General features: G+C 51.3%; 1 protein-coding gene and 1 long non-coding RNA gene across 8 annotated transcripts; both read right to left on the bottom strand.

Moving 5' to 3' along the window:
• Positions 1–2689: 2689 nt before the first annotated feature.
• Positions 2690–5479, bottom strand: LOC123938196. The gene is made up of 3 exons (XR_006817687.1): positions 5319–5479; positions 3553–3708; positions 2690–2799 (listed from the first exon to the last, which is right to left on the bottom strand). It is a non-coding gene; the product is annotated as an uncharacterized LOC123938196 (long non-coding RNA).
• A 1155-nt stretch (positions 5480–6634) lies between these two features.
• On the bottom strand, positions 6635–14843 carry LDLRAD1 (low density lipoprotein receptor class A domain containing 1). 7 transcript variants are annotated; one of them, XM_046002994.1, is made up of 6 exons: positions 14752–14843; positions 14160–14211; positions 11582–11707; positions 9476–9613; positions 7929–8057; positions 6635–7123 (listed from the first exon to the last, which is right to left on the bottom strand). In XM_046002994.1, the coding sequence occupies exons 1-6, from the start codon at positions 14770–14772 to the stop codon at positions 6975–6977; spliced, it is 615 nt and encodes a 204-aa protein (XP_045858950.1). In that variant the 5' UTR covers positions 14773–14843; the 3' UTR covers positions 6635–6974. The 7 variants fall into 7 exon arrangements, with proteins under 7 accessions (XP_045858950.1, XP_045859119.1, XP_045858864.1 ...); XM_046003163.1 differs by lacking the exon at positions 14160–14211 and adding an exon at positions 11860–12020 and having other exon boundaries at positions 9476–9582; positions 14752–14838; XM_046002908.1 differs by having other exon boundaries at positions 9476–9582; positions 11582–12020; positions 14752–14771.
• Positions 14844–21371: the final 6528 nt, after the last annotated feature.

Here is a 21371-nt window from a genome sequence, read left to right as displayed (position 1 = left end):
TGGACTTTGTACAAAAATTAACTCAAAATGGATCATAGACCTAATTAGAGAACCAAAACCGTAAACCTTCTAGAACACATAGGACAAAATCTTTGTGACTTAGGGCTAGGCAATTATTTCATATATACAACACCAAAAACATGACCCATAAAAGAAAAAAAATCTGATAAACTGGACTTCAACAAAACAAAGAAATGTCTGCTCTTGGAGAGCCACTGTTAAAAGAGTGAAAAGACCAACCATGGACTGGGAGAAATATTTGCAAATCACACATCTGATTAAGGATGTGTATTCAGAGTATGTAAAAAACTGTTAAAACCCAGTAATGAAAAAACAACCTAAATAAAATAGGTAAGAGATTTGAACAAACCCTTCACCAAGGAAGAAATATGGATGGCAAAGATATGAAAGGTGCTCAACATCAGTTCGTTAAGGAAATACAATGTAAAGTCACATTGAGATGCTACCGCACACCTATTAGAATAGCTAAAATGAGGGGCACCTGGCTGGCTCTGTCGGAGGAGCGTACAACTCTTGATCTCGGGGTCGTGAGTTTGAGCCCCACCTTGGGGGTAGAGATTACTTAAATAAGTAAAAAACTTAAAAAAAAAAAAAAAGATTAGCTAAAATGAAAAAGACTGACCATAGCAAGTGTTGGCAAGGATATAGGACAATAGAACTCTCATATTGCAGTGTGGGGATATAAAAAAATACAACTACTTTGGAGAACAGACAGTTTCATAAAAAGGTAAACATACACCGATCACATCCAGCCATTTTACTCCTAGGTATTACCCCAAGATAATTGAAAATATTATGTTCAGGGGCGCCTGGGTGGCTCAGTGGATTAAGCCGCTGCCTTCGGCTCAGGTCATGATCTCGGGGTCCAGGGATCGAGCCCCGCATCAGGTTCTCTGCTCCGCAGGGAGCCTGCTTCCTCCTCTCTCTCTGCCTGCCTCTCTGCCTACTTGTGATCTCTCTCTGTCAAATAAATAAATAAAATCTTTAAAAAAAAAAAAAAAGAAAATATTATGTTCATATAAAGATAGGTACATAAATGATCATAGCCATTTTATTTGCAATAGCCAAAATTGGAAATAATGCAAAAATCCATTTGCAAATGAATGCGTAAGTGAAGAGTGCCTCTCTTCAGCCTGGAATGCACCAATTGTGGTATATTCACACAAGGAATACTAGACAAGAATAAAAAGGAAGACCCGTCAGGCATGCTACCACATGGGTAAGTCTCATAATAGTTATTCCGAGTGAAAGAAGCCAGCCAGACAAGAAGGTTATATACCGCACGATTCTATTCATATAACATTGTAAAGACATACAGATGATACTGAAGAAGGAAAATCACTGGCTGCCTGAGTATAAGGGGGAGGACTAGAGAGGGGCAGGCTGAAGGATTAGAGGGGCACAAGGACACTTGAGGGCAGACGACTATGTTCGCTATCTTAATTGTCATAGTTTCATTAGGCGTATACATATGTCAAACTTACGAAAATATATACTGAAACTATGTGTAACTTATTGTATGTCTTTATACTTCAACAAAGCTGTTTTTAGAAACTCTTGGACTGGGAGCTCCATTGTTAAGTGTCTGCCTTCAGCTCAGGTCATGATCTCAGGGGCTTGGGATCGAGCCCTGCATTGGGCTCTCTGCTCAGCAGGGAGCCTGCTTTCCCCTCTCTGGGCCTGCTTGTGATCTCGCTCTCTGTCAAATAAATACAATCTTTAAAAAAAATAAAAAGAACTTAACATATGTTATGCCCGAGTTTTCACGTCTGAGAGACCACCAAGAAGCCAACACCGGTGTAATCACACGAGGGTTTATTTGACAAGCTTAAGCTTGGGCCCAAGTATAACTGACGCAGCAGAGGAGGGACTTGGACCCCAAACCAGATTACAGTCAGAGTTTTTAAAGGCAGAGTAGGGGTGGACTCAGCGGTGGGTGAGGACAAAGGGGATATTCAGAAGGGCTGTCAGGGTAAAGAAGACTGTCAGGATATTGGAGACCTGGTTATTATCAAGCCAAGGCCGTTTGCCCCTCTAATGAGGCACTAACATGAAGACAGTTGGGAGTCTCCTGGTGGAATGTCGCATTCCTCCCATCAAGCGTCCTTGTGAGTGAGATTTAGCACTAGGACATTTGTAAACCGAGGGAGACTCCTGTCTTGCAGGATTGTGATTTCTACAAGTCAACTATTTGTTCACACATACTACCAAGGGGAAGGGAGCGAGAGGAGAGGGGGTGCAAGGAGCCAGCTTTTGCTTTGTCAAGATGGCTGTACTTATGTCAGGGCTAGACTCGAGGTGGGTACTGCCTTATTTTTCTTGGCCTCCACACATATACTTAAGATCTATACATTTACTATATGTAAATTATACTTCAGTAAATTATTTTTTTTTAAAGATTTTATTTATTTATTTGACAGAGAGAGATCGTAAGTAGGCAGAGAGGTAGGCAGAGAGGCAGGCAGAGAGAGAGGAGGAAGCAGGCTCCCTGCGGAGCAGAGAGTCCAACGCGGGGCTCGATCCCAGGACCCTGAGATCATGACCTGAGCCGAAGGCAGCGGCTTAATCCACTGAGCCACCCAGGCGCCCTAAATTATTTTTTTTTTGAAAGAAGATTCAGAGAAATCTTTTCTTCCTTGACCCCGAGTTGCTGGGTGGCTCTCAGAATCCCAGTGGCACCAGACGGTGCCACTTCGAGGGGGTGCTGGCGTCCTCTTGTCAAAAGCCTGGCTGGGCTATGGGTTTCTCCCTGGTTCCAACATCTGAGGTTCGGTGAGTCTAAGGATGAACGGAGAGTCCTAAGCAAACAGTGACCTCAGAGGGTTAATCCAGACCAGATTTCTAGTCCAAACCCTGGGGCGAAGGCTGAGCCTTTTTAAATTCCATTCATCTATCCCTGCGTGTTTGCACAGCAAAGAACCTGTTGTTCTCAGAGTATTGATCTCAGAGCCTGAGGGGGGCCAGGGAAGTTGGGAGATGGCAAATATTGACGCTGACTGCCTGGGTTCCCCAAGCAGGCCCCCCGCCCCTCTGCTGATGCGAACCGGGGGAAGGGCCTGGCTGGCTGCCCTGATCTCTGTGTCTTTCTGGATCCGGCTTATGGAACATTGTTCAGCAGGTTGCTGTGGTACCTGCTTCTTTCTGAAAAGAAGAACCAATAAACAAGAAAAGAGCAAACGCCACTCTGCCAGCGCTGGCTACCTCCCATTTACAGGCTGCTGCCCCCTGGCCTGGGTTCTAGCTTTCTCTTTCAGGGACTGCTGGCTGAGAAAGAGCCAGACATCAAGGAAGTGGTGTGGCAGCCTCCGGATTTGGACCTATCCGGGTTTGATCCTGGCTCTGTGATCTCAAGCAAGCAACTTCGTCTCTGTGTGCCTCTGTCAAGTGTGACTAACCAGACCGGTGCCTGGGATGCTTGTGTGTGTTAGGGAAAATGAGATACAGGAGACAAGGCACACACACACACACACACACACGCGCACACACACGAGACAAGGCACATATATGTTGGCAATATTGCTGACTAATTACCTCCTTTTAATACTCATTAAAGCCCCTGGCACAGTGCCCAGCACTCCTCTTTCTTCTGCTTAAAGCTTTAAGTTTTCCAAGTAGTGTTCACATTCTGGATCTTTCTTCTCAATAAGGACGAAAGATAGTTTGCTGATGACATCATTCTTCCTGAGGCTGGGAAGAGAGCCTTTATTGCAGCCCCTCCTCAGAAGGGAAGACTCACACGTGTTCCTCCTGCTGAAGACTTCTGCCAGCATCACATAGCGTGCAGAGTCAAGTTCACTCCCTGCAACCCAACCTCAGAGGTTCTTCCTCACCCAGGGGTACCGATTCACGTTCCCTCGGCCACCCGGTGCCCTCCCTGCACTCCTCGGCCTGGCCTGCCCTGGGTTGGCTTCCCACTGGGCTCCATCATGGCCCTGCACGGGCAGCACCACCACCACCAGAAGCTTCCCAGACCTCCCGAAACGGAGCTTTGGACAGCGGACTGCTGCTGCTGAGCCCCCAGATGCCTGGCTCCACCCCCAGCCGTGGAGGTGCTGGCCTCTGGGCCTGTGTGCAAATAGTAGCTCCCTCAGGGCACTGTTGGGAGAATGGGAGGTGAAGCTCTTAAAGAGCACAGTGCCTGGTTCCCAGTAAACACTCCGCAGGGGCCAGCTCTGTGCACCTGGGAACCTGGCTTTAGGTCCTGCTCTGCTCCGGACACACGGAGTGGACTGGGACCAGTGTGCCCCAGCTTGCATCTCGTCCTGTGAAACGAAGCTTCTTAACCCCTAAAGGTTGGTGGGTGGGTTTGGTTAGGAGCGGCGGGTAAAATGATGGGGCAGCCCGTGGTGCCGGTGCCTCGGCACTTTGCTGAAAAAGGCCACTGAAGAAGCCCAGGACTGGAGGGCCAGCGGGGCCAGCCGCCCATCCCCGGCAGGGCCCATCCGAGGCACTGGCAGGATGCGTTCTCCTGGTGGGAACTGGGTGCTCTCCGGCTGCCCAAACCACTGAGGCTGACCAGCATGTGCACACGGGCACGTATTCCTGTAGCCCCCTCCCAGCAGCCTTGTTTCCAACAGCTAGAACACGGCATGGGGAACGCATTCTGAGTGCTGGAACGAGCCTCTGGACTTTTTCTGGTTCCCCGGGGACCAGCTCAGCCCTCTCTTCCCCTGGAGACCGACATCCTGTTGGAGAAGGTGCACCCAGGGCGGGAGGACTGGTGCTCCTTCTCAGGTCTGGACTCCTCCCCCTCCCCCTGTTCCCTCCCCTCCCCTGCTCCCTGAGGTCCCTGTGTTCCACCAGTAAGTAACCCTTGACCACCCCCTGTGCCCACTTGGTCTGGGTGCCGGCGTCTCTTTCTTGGACCAGTGTAATTAAAGGTCATTGTAGGTCCAGGGTGTTTCCTGGCTTATTGCCCCTGATGACACCCACTGCCCTTAGGAGGGAGTGTGTCGGGCTGTGCCCTGAAGGATCACATCCCGGTTCACCTCGTCACCTCATCTCCTACTGTCTCCTACCCCCAGATGGTGCTTTGGCCAATCGGACCTGCTATGCATTCCTGGGTTCAGCTCTACTGGTCCCACCCTCAGCTCCAGATCTGCACTCACATTGGCCCCTCAGTGGGGAGTGCCCTTCCCCTCCCCATCCCCCCCTAGAAATTCTCCTCCTCTCCAGAGCCAGCCCAAGGCATCAGAACTGACAGTGTCCCCAGCGAGCCCCAAGTGCCTCACTTAGGCTGTGGTTGGAGGGAAGCTCAGACAAGGGGGACTGCTCCTCAGCCAGGATCCCTGAGTCACCTTGTCCCAGGAGTGGGTCCTCAGGTCATCAGGCTCAGAGACAGGATGGTGTCCTCACTCCCCAAAGGCACCTCCTTGGTGGCCTCAGTCCAGCCTTTCCTGCTGCCTCACCCATCTCCTATGCATGAGGGGTCCCCTCCATGAGACCTTGGGCTCCTCAGGTGCTGGGATCAGGTCTTTCTGCTCCTGGGTGCCTGGAATGGCCTTGGCCCACAGCAGGTGCCTGGAGGCTGCTCTGTGAGAAAATGGACTGGAGCTTAACAGTCTCTCAGACGATCATGTTCAGTTCAAAACTCACCAAAGACTGCTTTATAAAACCAATTTTCTTAATTTCCAGTGAGGATATATCTGTCTTCCTCATCAGAAACTCTCCTGTTGGCCAGATTCCAAATTGCAAGTCTCTCTTTTGGAATAGGGATGGACCATATTCTGACCTTCAAATTGTTTATTTTTATTTTTTTAAGATTTTAAAAATTTGTTATCTTTTTATTTTACCTGTTTATTTATTTAAGATTCATTTATTTGGCAGGGGTAGGGACAGAGGGAGAGAGAGAATCCCAAGCAGAACCCACACTCAGCGCAGAGCCCAATGCTGGGCTCAATCTCACAACCCTGAGATTGAAACCAGAGTTGAAACCAGGAGTCAAACGCTCAACCCACCCAGCTGCCCACCAAATTACCTTTTAAAGTACCCCAAGGAGATTCTGTCCCTGGCCAAGGTATAATCCCATTACGAGCAGAAAAGGCTTCAGAGCTGGGACACCAGAGACCGTGCTTGGGTTCCAGTTCTGGCACTGACTTTGCTGGATGACCTGGGCAATGATTTTCCTCCAGGCCTCAGTTTCCTCACCTGTTTAACGGGGATACCCATCCTTGTCTGTCTGGCTGTTGTGAAACCGGAAAGTATCGGAGAAACTGCTCATTTACTCAGCTTCCAGGACCAAAATGCAATCCCTTCCTCAGGAGAGCTGGGTTGTTGGGTTGGGCAAATGGTCACCGGTGGCAGGGTGCAGAATGGGATAGACAGAAGGGCGGTGAGGAGCACCTCAATCTGCTCTTTCTCCTGACCTCCTATTCTCCAGCCCCTTGGAATGGCTTCCAAGGGTAGGATAGCCAGTACCCCGCCTCGCGTGCCATCTCCCGTGATCAGCCAGCGGGCCCTGCTAGGATCACTGAGTGGAGGAAAATGCTAAGGCTGCACGTGAGCCCAGCAATATCTGTCTCGGGTCTCCAAGGGGGCAGAAAGTGGCATCCACTTCACATATATGTGGCATCCATGAGATCTGAACTTCTTGGCTTGGTTTTATCTTTTTTCTAAAGGGTGATAGAATCAGGATCTGCCAGCCCATCTTGGGGCAGAGAACAGATTTGTTCTGTGTGGCCCCAAAGACATGCCTAAAATCAGGAAAGTGGATCCCCTTCATCTTGGTCAGGAGCGGTCTGACCTGGTAGTGAGCCCCTGTCCCTGGAGGCATTCAAGGAGAGGCTAAACAACTTGAAAGCAAGGAGAGGCAACTCTTATTCAGAGACAATGGTACGCGATTCCCTTGATGACCTTGAAGCCTCCTTCGCGCCCTCGTGTTCTTGCATTCGATGCTCCTGTGAAGGCCTATCAGTGCCTTTCCAACCGGCTTCCCCTCCGGCCTGGGGGCCCCCTCAGGGTCCAGGACAGGAGTACTCATCAGACCAGTCGGAGCAGTGCTGGGTGTGGTCACGACAGAGGCTCCTGGGGATGCAGCCACAGTACCCGAAGACAGTCGAGGTGCAGCGCCACCAGCCCGGGCCACAGGGTGGGCATGTCGTCACTGTGGGCACAGCAGAAGAGCAGCTGCTTTGGCCCGGGGCACACCTGGCTCCCCAGAGCCCCACTCTCTAAGGCCGGCTTGAATACCGCCTCTTCTGAAAAGCCTTCCTTGATTCTTACTTGCACCCCTCCCCCCAAAGAACCCCTCCCTAGTTCCTCAGCATGTCCTTTTGGCCTCTGCATGATGTTAGTCCTGCAGGTAGGACATGGGTTTGACTCCTGACTATCGCCCACCAGAAGCTGGCACCAGGCACAGCCAGCCCTTTCCAGGACTTGGCACCCGTTTGTTGCTTGAACAATGGTGAAGAAATCGGGAAGAAAGTTGGGGGCAGTGAAAGAGCTCCAGACTTGGAGCCAGGAGACCTGGGTTTACATCCCTGCTCCTTTCCTATCCCTTCTTCTGTGAAGTCTGGCCTCAGTTTTCCTACATACAAGTTTGGGACCAGTGATTCCTGCCCTGCTTTCCTTACAGGGTGACTGAGGGGTGCAGAGGAGAGGAGGGAAACTCATGCTGAAATCCCAGTTCGGCCTTGTATGTGCTCCTTGCAGTACCCTCTGGGCCTCGCTTTCCTCATCTGTGCCCTTGAAGGTAGGTGTCCCACCATGGAAGAATAGGCGTCCAGAAGGAGCCACTTGGAGTGGTAGTGAGCACTCCACCACTGGAGGCATTCAAGCAGGGGTGGAAACCTTCTTCACAGTATGCAAGAAGGGGAGGCAGGGGAACCACTGAGATTCTCTGGTCAAACTCTGCCCTTTGGCCACTGTCTAGCTCCCTGCCCCAGCCGAGCCTGTGCCCAGACCCCTACCTGGGCTCAGTTCATCGGAGCAGTCCCCACAGTTGTTGGTCCCATCACACTTTTGGTCTGAGTAGATCCAGAAAGATGGGTCTCCACAGCGGGCCACGAGGAAGCTGGGGAGGCTCTGGGGCATATCCCCTGCATGGGGACAGATGAAGCAGGGAGAGGTTCATGCCTGGCCTTCAGACATCTCTCTGGAGATGGACTGTCCTGCCCCCCGACCTCCCACCAAACCCTGGCTCACAAGGAGAAGGGCTCAGGAGAAGGTTTCCTGGGGAGGAGGTCAAATCAAGGGGAGAGGAGGATTCTTTCCCTGTCAGCACAAGATGGCCAGAGAGTGGCATCTCTCTCGTTCATTCCTGGCTTAGCTCCAGGGCACGCCCACTTCACACCACTGCTTGCACTATTCCTTCCTCCAGAAGTGTCTTTCTGATACCTCTACAAAACCACTCCACTGTCAAGGGCAGGCTCAAGTTCCTTCACCTCCAGGAAACCTCCTCCCAACAGGAACGAAACAAGAACAAATGTGAAGTCTTGCACTCAGGGACCAGAATGCAGAGGACGTGACTTCACAAACTTTGTGAGAGAGGGAGTCAGAGCACTGTCCTTGAAGGTGGGCTCTGCGTTAGGCAGTGGTGTGAAGGGGCTACCAAAAATGAACATGAACTCAGGCTACATGGCGAGAGGCCTTTGGGAGGGGAAAAGCCTTTGTTCTTTGAACTAGCCAGGGCTGGCCAGAAGTGTGATGGATGCTTCTGGAGCCAGACTGAGGAGGGGACCAGGGCAGCTGGTGTGTGTCCTGTGGTGTGCTGGTGGAGTGGAAAAAACCAGCCTTGAGTGGGGATGACTGTAGGAGTGCGGAGTGTGGCTCTGGGAGGAGGAACCTCACGGTGGGCAAGAAAGCAATCTTCAAATCCATGCAGTGCCCCCATCATGGGAGGTGGATTCAAATGTGGTTCAGATGAGGGAAGAGAGTTGGGACCAATCAAGGATTCTACAGGCGACAGCTCTAAATTCAGTCCAAGGGAGACATTCCCATGGAAACCGCATGATGAAGGAGGGGAGCAGCTGCCTCGGGCTATAGTGAGCCCCCCATCGCTGGAGTATGGAAGCAGAGGCTAGGTGGCCTCTGTTGGGTGTGTGAGAGGATTTGGGCATGAGCTCTGGCATGGACTAGATGAACTTTAACATCTCTTCTAGTCTAAAAGGTCCTTGATGCAGTGACTTCCCCCATCCACTTCCCCACCACACGCGCTCCAACCCCCCAGACTCTCTCCTTTCTACATGGAAACTGCCTCGTCCATGTAGCCATGGCTTTTCTCTCCTGGGCCCTGTCAGGACTCTAAGGTCTGGGATCCATTCATTCACTCATTCATTCATTCACTTGTCACTCATTCATTCATTCACTGGTTTCATCGTCTGTTCAGGAAATAATCCCAGAGACACCGCTGCCAGGCACAGAGGCCCCCAGGTCAAGGAGAACTGGCGTGGGGGCAACCCAGAACGGGCCCTGGAGGGGTCCACTTGGGGCAGGGGAGGACTGTGTAGGTACTCACGGCACATGGCCTCATCCTCATCCTCGCCGTGGGCACAGGTGCGGATGCCATCACAGACCCTGCTGGCGGGGATGCAGCTCCTCCGGTCATGGCACAAGAAGCCCGTCCTGTTCGTCAGCGTCACACAGGTCTGGGCCCCTGAGTTGGCAGGGGGAGACCCCAGAGGGGCAAGAGTGGTGCGCACAAGGGCATCACAAGTTCCCCTGACTCATCTCCACACTGAGCTGTCCTGAGGGACTGGGGTAGCCAGGAGGATGCTGGGCTGGGTGGTGACAGAGGTGAGGTCGAAGCTCCCACTGCCATTTGCCAGCTGTGTGACCTTGGGCAGATGACTTGACCTCTCTGAGCCTCACATTCCTTGTTTGTACGGTGGGGACGAGAGCACACACCCCATAGGACTGCTGGGGAGATTACATACAAGCTTTTGTGTGACCAAACCTAGAACACAGAATGTGCAGGCTAACTCACGGTTCTCTCCTTTACTGAGAGCTGATTGCCAGCCTCACAGAAGCTCCTGAGGATGGGGCTCTAGTCAGTGAAGTGGTTTTAATGGTGGAGCTCCGGGTGCTGGGTCAGGCTGTCAGAAGCAATGTCTTGGGCTGGCTGGGGACCATTATGCCACAATCCCTGACATCTGGGCACAACTACGGGCTGTAGAGCACTTTGATAGTTGTAGTCTCTCGTTTCCTCAAATAGTTCTGGGAGGTGTCATCCTTAGCCCCGTTTTATAGATGAGAAAACCAAGGCTCAAGAAGGTGCAAGGCCCAGTCACACGGCTAACAGCTCAGGCCCGCTGTTCCCGCTCCTCCCTGAGGCTGGGGCCGGCCCCCCAGTGTCCAGGAACGCTGGGCAGCTGAAGAGTCTTCCCTTCCTTCCCACAGGAGGTAACCCACCCAGGGCCACTCTGCAGAATTAAAGGAGAGAAAGTGGCAGACGCAGCGGGAGGTCACCCCGGGCCCATGGCTGTGCGTGGGCGTGTATACACATGCCTGCCGCCTGGAGACGGGCTCCGTCTGCGCATGTGTGTTTGGGCACCCAACACCCGCCTCTCACCTCCAGGGGCAGCCTCAGCCAGCAGGAGAGGGACTGAGTCTCAGAGACATTCCCACTGTGGCACACACATACACACACTGACATGCGTGCACACACACAGACTTCACACACGTGCACACAGACACACTCTTAGACAGGTACGTGCATACACACATGCACACGGATAGACGTGCACATACACTGACACACAGACACATGTGCATGTACACGGGGCCCATGAGGGCAACTCCTCACGTGTGCACTTCTACTCGGTGCCCATGTTCTTGCCTGGGGCGGGGGTAGAGTACTGTGGATTTTACCCCTTGTCCCCACTTGTCCCTTTCTACCCCCCCAACTTGGCTACAGAGTCATCTCTCAGAAATGACAGCCCACGCCCAGCTGGAGCCTCTGCCCATGGCACTCTGGATGGTGACCCCTCCCTGGCACAGGGCACCCGCCTTGTCCACTGCTCTGGCCCTTGGAGCCCCCCGGCCTCCTGTGTCTTCTTCTCCTCACGTTTCTTCCCACCCTCAGGATTCTGCATCTGGCATTCCCTGTGCCCGGGAGGCTTTTCCTGCCTCCCTCTCCGCTAACCATTGCCCTCATTTTCTTCTTGGCCCTTCAGCTCCCTTTCCCTTTCCAAGCTGCCCACTTGACTCCTAGCCTGGGTCAGAGCCCCGGGATCCAGACTCGCAGAGCCCCCACTAACCCCGCCTTAATGGGCTTCTTTGATTAATGTCCATTAATCTCCAAACTATCAGCTCCATGAGGCAGGGCTGCAGGGATGGACAAGATATGTTCCTGTCCTCTGGTGGAGGCAGACACACAGATGCATGGCACCCCCAGGAGGTGTGGGGGCCGTGGGGGCCAGGGCACAAGGTTCAGCCTGGGGTTCAGGGCAGGGTGTCTGAGGAAGGAGACATCAGAGCCGAGTCTACTCAGTAACTCATCGTACAAATAGCAGCTTAGAGTCCCGTATGTGTCTCATGGCGGAAGCTCACAGCATTAGGGTTCCTCATGTGCTCCGCATCCCCTCTGAGCAAGCCCAGCCCACCCACTCTGGACCACGCTGACCTGGTGTGTGTGGTGGGAGTCCCAGGATGGAGACCAGAGCGATCAGGGCAGCGAGAGTGACCAGCAGGAGCAGCAAGAAGGCTGAGAGGCAGGCGCCCTGGCGTGAGCAGCAGAGGGGGCCGCAGCCTGCGTGTGGGGTGGGAAACCAGTGGCAGATCTCCCTTGCCTAGCCCTACAGGTGCACCTCCCCGCGTGCGGGATTGGGAGCAGGAAGGACTCCCTGGAGGAGGGGGCTCCTGAGACTTCCATGATGCTCCCGGTTCTGCCTGTGGGCCCACCTCCACCAAGCACCCGTCCCTCGCCCAGGCCAGTGGCTGGTGAGCAGCAGTTGGGGTGGGCATCCAGGTCTCTGCATCATGGCCCTCGCCCCGCTGTCCTCCCTTGAGGACTTCTCCTCAGGAGGCCAGGAGAAACAGACACCTGTTTAGTGAGCCGCTGCCTGTGGAAAAAATAAAGCAGGCCCTTTGTAGCAATTACTTCTATTTTTCAAAAACCTTTATTTTATAGATGAGGAAACTGAGGCTCAGAGAAGAAAAGGTCCAGATCACCTCATGCAGAGCTGGGACTCGATTCAATGCCAAGTGACCATCCATTCTGGAGCCAGCCAGGATGCTGGCTGGACTCCCAGCTGGATCCCACAGAGAAGTCACATGACTTCTCTACGCCCGTTTCCTCAGGCAGATGCGGGGTGGGTCATGATATCTCCCTTAGGCTTGTTGAGAGGACTAAGCTAAGCTAGTAACCAGTTAGAACAGTGCTTGGCACACAGTCAGTGCTCTAAAGCTACTCTTAGTGTTTATTGAGTGTTGACTATGTGCCTGGCTGTTTCGTAAGCACCATGGAAATAACAATGAGAGGAGACATCCGCTCCTTTAACTTACCTTGTACCTTTAATTTTTGCCTGCTGGCGAAAATCATGAAAGAAAGCTTTATTGAGGACCTACAAGCATCCTGCTGTGCAGAGGACAGAGGACCGTCACAGTGCGGTCCTTACCTAACCCTGGGAGCTTGCTGCTGCACTTGGGAGGACAAGGCATGGGTGGGGAAAGGGAGAGTGTGGGCACCATTGCTGTCTGCAGGTATCTCAGAGAAAGGGGCAGGCGAGGTCTTGGCATCTGTGTGTCCCCAGGGTCCAGCTGCGAGACTGGGCACTCAGTGAGTGTTTTGTGACCACTCTGACCCAGACCTCCGGGAGACACGGGAAGGCACCCAGTTCAGGTGAGTTCGAGGCCCTTCCCTCTGATCCACTCCCCTGTCCAGAGCTTCCTACACTGCTTGCCTGCTGGGCAGACCTGTACCTGGACGCCCGCAGCTCTGGTCCCAGGGGCTGAAGTGTCAACGAAGTGTGAGCAAGGGGCCGCAGTGCAGTGCCGGAAGGCGGGGTGAGGTAAGCAAGGGCGGGATTTGCACAGGTGGGGGTGGGAGGGGGCGTGGGTGTGGGCAGGGAAAGGCATTCCAGGGAGAGCGTGTAGGAGGGAAGGCCTGGTGCTGGGTGAGTGGGGAACTGAGCTGAAACCCGCCACCCCTGCAGGGCTGTTCTGTGGCTCCCTGGTCATCATCAGCGAACACAGGGCCAGCTCAGGTAACCAGGGAGACAGCGTGGAGCCCGGGGATTCAAGCAGCTGCTCTTCAAATATTTGTGCAGCACAGGCCATGGGCGGAGGGATCCTGGGCGGGACCTGAGATAGGACTGGCAGCGCTGGGGCCCAGCCCCACAAAGGCACAACTCTTCAGGGCTCAGAGCCCTTCCACGCCAGCCTTCCTGGACACATGGGAGAAGGAGGCCATTTGCTCCACAACCACGCCCAGCAGGAGCCCGGCTGGAAGAATGAAGGCACAGGCGCTTTGCCACAAGAGGAATCCCAACCTGAATTTGAATTCCATCCGCCTCTCCCACCTCCCAGCTGTGTGTGATCCCAGTTTGGCCAAGCTCCCCAAACTCCCTTAGCTTCAGCTGCCTCATCTGTTATTGTCCCCAAACAGGCCTCCCTCTCAGAGGTGCCCTGGGTACTGAAAGAGGCCATACACTGCCAAGCACAGACTAGGGCGGGGTGGGGGATTGGGGGGGGTTGCTGATCCTTTAGCGCTGGTATTATTACTACCTACCTCTGGTTTCTGTTTCCTCATTGACAAATGTGGGCCAAGACAGGGCATACAGTAGGTGCTCAATAAATGTGTGTTTCTTCCTTTACTGCATAAAGGCAAAGCAACCCGTTCTCGGTGCACGGTGAGTCAGTGGCACACTGTAGGAGCTAACTTAGTGTGTGATCCTGTCTACTTTATCCCTCAGAGGTACAGAGAACAGTCCGCGTCACCCACGGAGTCAGGGAATTGGCTGCAGAGCTCTTTCAGTCATCGTGGAAACAGTATGTGGGGCGGGGTGTGTGATAGGCAGCGCAAACAGGCGCTCAAGGCAGAGAGGGAAAGAACAGCCCTCTTAAGCAGGTGACCGTCAGCCCTGTGACCAGGAAGCTGGGAGCGGAAGACATGATGTCAGCATGGGGGCAGAGGTCTGAGGGACAGTGGGGGACTTGGGACTCAGCCTCAGGGGAGCCCACTGGGGAGCTCTGTCCTTTACCTTCCCCTCCGGGGAGGGCTTTGGTTCCAGCAGCGTTGTCATCGCTGTCTCCCTGCCCAAGAGAACAGAGTGAGGGCTGGGCTTAGGTGGGCCGAGGGCCAGCCTCTGGCAGCCAGCCAGAAGGGGTTTTCAGAATGGTCAGGGAGAGCCTTGTGTGGAATCGTGGGCCCCACACATGCCAGCGTGCCGAGCACCTCAAGCCCATTGCTCCCGCTTCATGATTCCACACTTTCGCCTGGACCGCGCGCCCTCTGCCCACAGTGCCCTTCCCTCAGCTGTCCACTTGGCCAACACTCATCCTTCAGACCTGCTCAGGCTCATCCCTGGAGGTGCTTTCCTTAAGGCCCCTTCCTATAATGCTGACTGCTGCCTCCCCTGGCCTCCTGTCCGCCTGGCTCCTCTGTCCCCCTTCCAGCGCTCGCCACTCGAAGTGTGCGGCTGGTTCACCTGTGGGGTCCCCTACAACCTGGGAGGGAGCCTCCAGAGCAAGGGAGACCCGGGCCACCTCAGCTGCTCCCCTCTTCAGTTAAGCCCACTCTTTATCTCAGGGTTGGCCTCCCCAGGTCGGGGAGCATTTTAAAGCAGTTCTTACCTGGGGGAAGATTTTGTTCATGTCTCAGGCCTGCTTCCAGCTCCAGGCTCCTGGCCCTGGGGCCCGGTGCAGAGAACTCAGCACAGGTTCTGGCCCGGTTGCCAGGTTGCCACGGGCAGCCTGGCGGAGGGAGGACTGAGGCCTGGCCTGGCCACACCCTCCCTGTGGGCAGTCCCCTCCCAGGTTCCTGCCTGGCCCTTCCTCGCTCCGCCCTCTGACCTGCGACTGAACACTCCAAGGCTGGAATCCTCATGCCCACATTAGGGACAAAGAACCTGCGTCAGACAGGAAGAAACTGCCCCTAGGTCACATAGTAGGGAGGGGGAGGCAGGGTTTGGATCTGCTTTTTCCTCCACATCTGTGGTGAGACCAGGGGCTCTCAGGGCCCTGCCACTGGTGCTGGTGTAGGCAAGTTGCTCCCCTTTTCTGAGCCTCAATTCTCTCACGCATAGAATGAAAGGATTCAGCCAAATGAAGGGGGCACTTGGGGACTCCTCTAATCAGACCATAAGACCAGACTGGGAATAGGTTTAATTCCCTGGAAATGCCAGCTGGGGAGCGAGGGGAGTGGGACAGGGAAGGGAAGGACCCCATAATAGGCATGTGATTAGGCACATTCCCATGAGGTGCAAATGGAACTTTCTCCTGTCGAGGAGTTCAAGGAGACAAGGGAGAAGGCACACCTCCAAGTTACCCCGCCTGAATGTGAGGGCACAGAGGGGGTCTGCTTGCCAGCTCTTGCTAGTCGTTGGCTGAGAATTGCTGGGGGTACAGCCCACGGCTCCGCTGGCCTGTCGTGGGCGAAGAGCTGCCAGTGTTGGCAGTGGCAAGCCAGGTTGCCTGCTCTGAAGAGGAATGGGTGGGGGGGGGGGGGTGTATGGCAGGACACCCCCACTGCAGCTGCCAAAGATGCTAACTAGATTTCATTTGTCCGCCAACGGCAATCGATGGCGAGAGGATGTCTGGACGTGGGGTTAATGAGGGTTCTGAGGTCAGGATTCAGGGTTTTGTGATTGACTAGAGGTGTCTACCGTGGGTTCCCTTAGGCAACCCTGCTGACCTCCCTTGGCCTTGGCTGGGGCCTGCTCGAGCCATACCTCGGTACACTTCTAGCAGGAGTGGGAACTTGGGTGCTTATAGTCCAAAGGGTCCCCCACCGCTAGCTGTGTGACCTCTGAGCGAACCTCTCTGAGCTCTGGCTTTCCCACTTACCTCTCTAAACTCCTTTTCCATTCATTCCCGAAGAAAGTGGTGCCCCAATAAAAGGACCTCCCTGTGCTTTAACCTCTCCCTTCTTTCCCTCTTTCCTCCCCTGGGAAAAAAAAGGCCCCAAAACTTATTACAGAAAAGTAGGAAAAAAAATCACATAACAAGTAATAATGAATCTACCCTCCAGAGTTAAGATTTAGTTATTTAGATTTAGTAAAGATTTAGTCATTTTTGCTTTAGACTTTTTTTTCTATTAAGTTTAGTAAAATCAAAGGCCTCTTTTCTCCCCAGTTGTATTCCTTTCGTTCTCTCCCCAGAGTCAACCAGTTTCCTAAATATGCCGTGTATGCTTCAGGAGCTGCTGCTGTCTCTAGACACACAGACACGCAGACGCACAGACACAATCACATGGTGGGGCACCTCGACTGTAGCACATTGGCCACGCCGCTCTTCCAGGGGGCCGTACGTCTCTGCACTCCCATTAGCAGCGTGTGAGAGTTTCCAGCTTCCATCTCCCCAGCCTCAAAACGTCATTCTCAGACACCTGGTGGGTACAGAATGGTGTCTTCGGGTGCCGGTGGTTTCATTTGTACACCTCTAGTAATTACTATTGCTACGACTAATCACTATTACCGAACACTCACTTTCACCACTCACTGTACCAAATGCTGTATGTATGTGAACTCATTTAGTCCTCCCAGCCACAGGGTATGGGGACCGTGATCTCCGTTTTACAGATGAAAACACTGAGGCACAGAGACATTTAGTTGCCCGAGGTTCACAGCTGAAACGAGGCAGAGCGGGGATACAGGTCTGGCTCCTGTACTCACAGTCTTACTTCTGTAAAGTGTTCCTCAGACCGGCAGCACCTGCGTCATCTGAGAGCTGGTTAGAAGTAGGGTCTCACTGCAGCCCTGTGGAAGAACCTGCATCTTAACAAGGTCCTCGGGAGATTCAAATGGAGAGCCTTGCCTGACTCCGCGTATTGTGCTGCCCATTTTTGCATATTGGTCATAAGGATTTCCTCCCGGGCATGTTGCTTTTTCGTATCTGTTGTTCATTTTTCTACAGGTGGTTTGTCTTTCTCTTGATTTGTGGATTTCTTTATGCTGGACTGTTGCCTGTCACTTGCTTAGAGCAGCTTCTGGGGGCTCCCTCTGCCTTTCTAAATCCATCTTTTGTGCCCAGAACCAACTAAAAATCTCACTTCATGAAGCCTTCTTTGACTGTTCCTCCTACCCCGGATTAGCCTATCCCTCTATGTCTTCCAGTCTGAGGCTTGTCTTGGCCCGGTGGTGGCTAGGAGAGACTGGACACGAGATCAGCCAACCTCAGCTTGGCAGACAGACCTGGGTCTTCATCCCAACTCTGCCCAATTAATACTAATTTAAGGTGTGAAGTCACAGCCTCTTGCAACTCATGTCCTCACAAGAACAAGAACACTTGCCTCAGAGCACAGTGGTTAGAATGAAGTCAGCGCACGTTTGTGAAAATGTTCTGTTCCCTTTGGGGGCACAGCATTGTTTCTGGAGGCCTTGGTTTGTGGACAATTACGGAGAGCTGCAAGGAACTGGTTTTTAGTACAGGGCCCATCTCTGGGTTAGAAAATCCTAATGGGCATCACCATTAGATGGACCCAGGGACTTCCTCCCAGACCTGCCTAGAGGTGAGGCCTGTCCCTGGCTCAGCATTTATCACTCCTCCCCAAGGCCTCCTATAACTTTCGGAGCCCTGACTGGTGCCTCTCCTCTCTCAGACTGTCTACTCAACTCTGGAATGGAAATGGCGGGCCCCAGCCTGCTTTCCTAAAAGACTGTGGTCAGCACCCATTGAAGGGGATGGTGAGACTGCTCTAAAGGACTTGGAGGAGGGTGCGGACAAACACCATCACGACAGAGCTGAGCAGACCCTGTTACAAGACAGCATTACAATATTGTTTAATGCAGATGATCCAGATTTTATTGAAGTTTACAGACATATGTGTCATGAACCGACAGACGCAGGGCCCCAGCAACGACTGTGTGACAGTGTATCTTGAGGTAACATTATCAAGCTTTTGTTGTCTAACCAGTTGCTGAATTCTTTCCACTCAAGCCTTTAATTATTGCTGTCCCAAGGCTGCAGAACAATTCAAGTATGAAAAGCACACAAGAAACAGTACAAAAAAAAAAAAAAGGAAAAAAAGACCCAAATAATTTAGAATTGAACAGGCAAACAAACATATTTTGCTCCTAAAATGACAAAGTAAAACTGTGTGAACTAGCTGGAATTCAAATAAAAACTTAAAAAAAAATGACAAAAGTTAGACAACCTCTAATCTAGCGGTTTTAGTGCACTTGGATGGGAAAAAAAATCAATCTTTATTCTTACTAACTTCTAGCTGAAATGCAGCATTTCCTTCAACTATGACTGTGGGCCGCAATCGACAGTCTACGAGCAGCACCTGCGACTTTGTCACCAATAGAAACCACAGAGACTCAGGTATCACATTACAATGGTTGCAGGTATTTAGAAATAATAACCTGAAATTACTTTGGAATCACAGAGGCTCTAGAACTACCACTAGACCTTAATTTGAGTTAATAAAGAAGTACATATATACACAACCACAAAATTTTAAAAATATCTTAATAACTATAGTTTAACATCATTAGTTTCCTTTGCAGTCCTTCATATTTAGTGTTTGGCATCTAAAAACAGATCGCCGGAATGGTCCATGGTGTGAAAAAGCTTATACATACCTACTCTCAACAAGTTAAGCTATCAACATCACAGGAAGAGAACACAATCGGGAAGTACATGAAGCTTCAGCAAGCACAAATTTGAGAAAAGGTATATAAACTGTGCTTCCCAATCTAATTATTGCAAGGAGTCGGAAAATCCACAGATTGTACAAGCTAGCTTCTCCCAGGAGGCCACATTTCCCACTATTTCACTCTTTTATCTCTATTACTGTACATACTTCCACTCCCGGACTCAAGCTTAGAACAAGTAGTCAAGGAAAGAAAGGTTAAAAAGGTAGCTCGGATGTTGATGATATGCAAATGTTTCTGCAACTGCAAATGTATTAGCAACTGGCCACCTGGTGGGAGGGGCTCGGGAGCACACTGGGTTCATAGAGGCTGAGTTGGCAAACCTAGAATTTAAGCGTGGTGTTAAGTTGACCTAGCGTTGTGGTTTTTAAAAATTAGCCCAGCGTTCATCTGGTAAGAAGCTTGGCAGAAGCTTGGCTTGGCAACACTTAGATTGTGATCAGGACCCCGAGACCAGTCCTAGGATTTACCATCCAAAAATAGAGTGCAGGGATAGAGAGACTTATAGATAAGGGCTCAAAAATATATGTCAAGTAAAATGAAATAGTATTGGGCATTAAAAAAAACAAGAACTCTGGGAAGGAAATGGAATTTCCCATTTCAGTATGGCTGGGTAAGTATATAATTTAGTAAATCTTATTGGTTACTACAGAACTGGTATCTTCGACTTCTGAACTTGCCCGTCTATTCTATCCTCCACATCGCTGGCAAGTATATGGTTCTAAAACAATGTAACTCTCCTGCTAAAAACCTTCCTATGGCTCCCACTGTGCTCAGGATCAAGTCCAGGTTTTATAAGGTCCTTTATGATCTTGCCTGCCCAGCTGTGCTTGTGCACGCTTTATCACAACCTGGGAACAAATTTGCTGTCCCCAGCCTCCAGGGTCAAGGTCTTTGAGTGCACTGCTCCCACTGCCTGGAGTACTTTTTTGTTTGACTTTAGCTCCTCCTCCAGATTTAAGCTCGGATACCACTTCCTCTCATAGGCCCTCCTATGTCCTCCTACTATACTCTACGCTTATCTTGTCATAGACCTTCTCACATTAATAGTCCGTGAGCAACCAGTCTTGTTTGTTGTTGAAGTCCTATTGCCCAGCACAGGGCATGGCACTCAGGCTCTCCCAGGGTTGTTGGATAAACTGGGAATCTGGACCAGGATACCTGCACAAGATCCCCTCCATGGTGTGGTGGTATGGGGACTCAGATTAGACATGTTTTATAGTCTGCTCCAAAAGTGGGGTGGGGGGCGGGGCCTGGTTAATTTTATCAGTTAAGGTCTAAAGCCTCTAGATCAATAATTCCCAATATGTATCCTAAGATGCTTAAGGGCCCATAAAAATCTTAGCAGCTAATTTATATATTTCAAAAATAATGGAAATGACACATATATCTAAGATAAAGCCAGGCCAATAACAAAGGATAAAGTTGTTTGCTTTTGGCTGGACTATCCAAAGTAAAAATAGTGAGTTTCATGTGATGATCAGCAGCTCAGGTTGGCTGATAATGCATCATAGAAATCTCTGAGACAAGACTGATAGGCCAAATAACCTAGTAATTTCTTATTTACTGGGAAAATGTATCATAAATAAAAGGGTCTGTAAAGTTTTGTTAAGAGACTGGCAATCTTGGGCCTAAAACAATCATTATGGTGGTTACTACCGTGTCTGCAGCTGCCTGAATTAGTATGTCTCTTAGACCAGGGACCTCATACAAGGACCTTAGGAATATGGGAGGTTTGAACCAGAGACTCAAGGGTCTTGACAATTGCCTAGGACCAAGATAAGGTTCTCAAGATGCTGTGTGGTAGGAAAGCAGGTGCTGCCTGTATAATGGAAGCAGGTGAAGAGGGACCCATCCAAGAAGGGCTAAACTTTAAAAAAAGGACTGGTTTTGTTGACTGTGTTGGAATTTCAAGTCAAACTTGCTTGTGCATTTTTAGGAGGGTGGTGAGTTTTTTGTTTAAAGTAAAACTCTTCAAAAACGTCAGTTTGATTTAACGCTAAACTAAAAAAGGCACAACATGAATATTTGAGCGCCTACTAAATAACAGGATGACTGGGTATTTCCACATATATGGAATTGTCTCTTAAACAAGGGGAAAGTTTGTCTAAACTTGAATCAGGACTTTCAAGAGGAATGAGTGTGTCGCAGGGGCACCTCATTCAAGAAGCATAGAGAAACAAGACCAAAGGAAGGGGGGAGAATCTGGGAAAATTACCCACTTGCTCTTTCTTACCTAGGCTTCACTTTGCGCTGTTTCAGAGGGAAGGCCTTTCCTAACAGCAGCCTCTCAGGCTGCTACACACGTGCAGCACTTGGCAGATCTCCCCCTCCGCTTGCTTCGTGCACTGCATTACTAGGAAGCCTGTGTCCAATCAAGGGACATAAGCGTGTATCACGGTGGGGGGGGGGGGATTTTTTTTTTTAGCTGACTCCAATCTTTTCCTCATGTTTTTCAACTGTTTTCTCACAAAAGAATAAGAGACAACGACCACTTGATGACTGCCTTGTAATTCCTTCCCTCCTCTCCATCTGGATGTGTGCACAGAATTTTAAACCCTCTGTCTTCCAAATTTAGACCTATCATTTGGTGACCCA

The sequence above is a fragment of the Meles meles genome, chromosome 1 (genome assembly GCF_922984935.1).
Source record: "Meles meles chromosome 1, mMelMel3.1 paternal haplotype, whole genome shotgun sequence".
Classification (NCBI taxonomy): Eukaryota; Metazoa; Chordata; class Mammalia; order Carnivora; family Mustelidae; genus Meles; species Meles meles.
Note: the sequence above shows the minus strand (reverse complement) of the source record. Positions and strands in the feature narration are given on the sequence as shown.

Excerpts from the sequence above, each read along its gene's own strand:
- LDLRAD1 (XM_046002814.1), bottom strand. The coding sequence starts at position 11,922 with ATGCCCACCCCAACTGCTGCTCACCAGCCACTGGCCTGGGCGAGGGAC. Across the intron at positions 9,583-11,581 it reads ACTCCCACCACACACACCAG|GACGGGCTTCTTGTGCCATG; the intron begins GTCAGCGTGGTC and ends GCTGACGAACAG. Across the intron at positions 7,124-7,928 it reads CTCCGATGAACTGAGCCCAG|TGACGACATGCCCACCCTGT; the intron begins GTAGGGGTCTGG and ends CTGTGCCCACAG.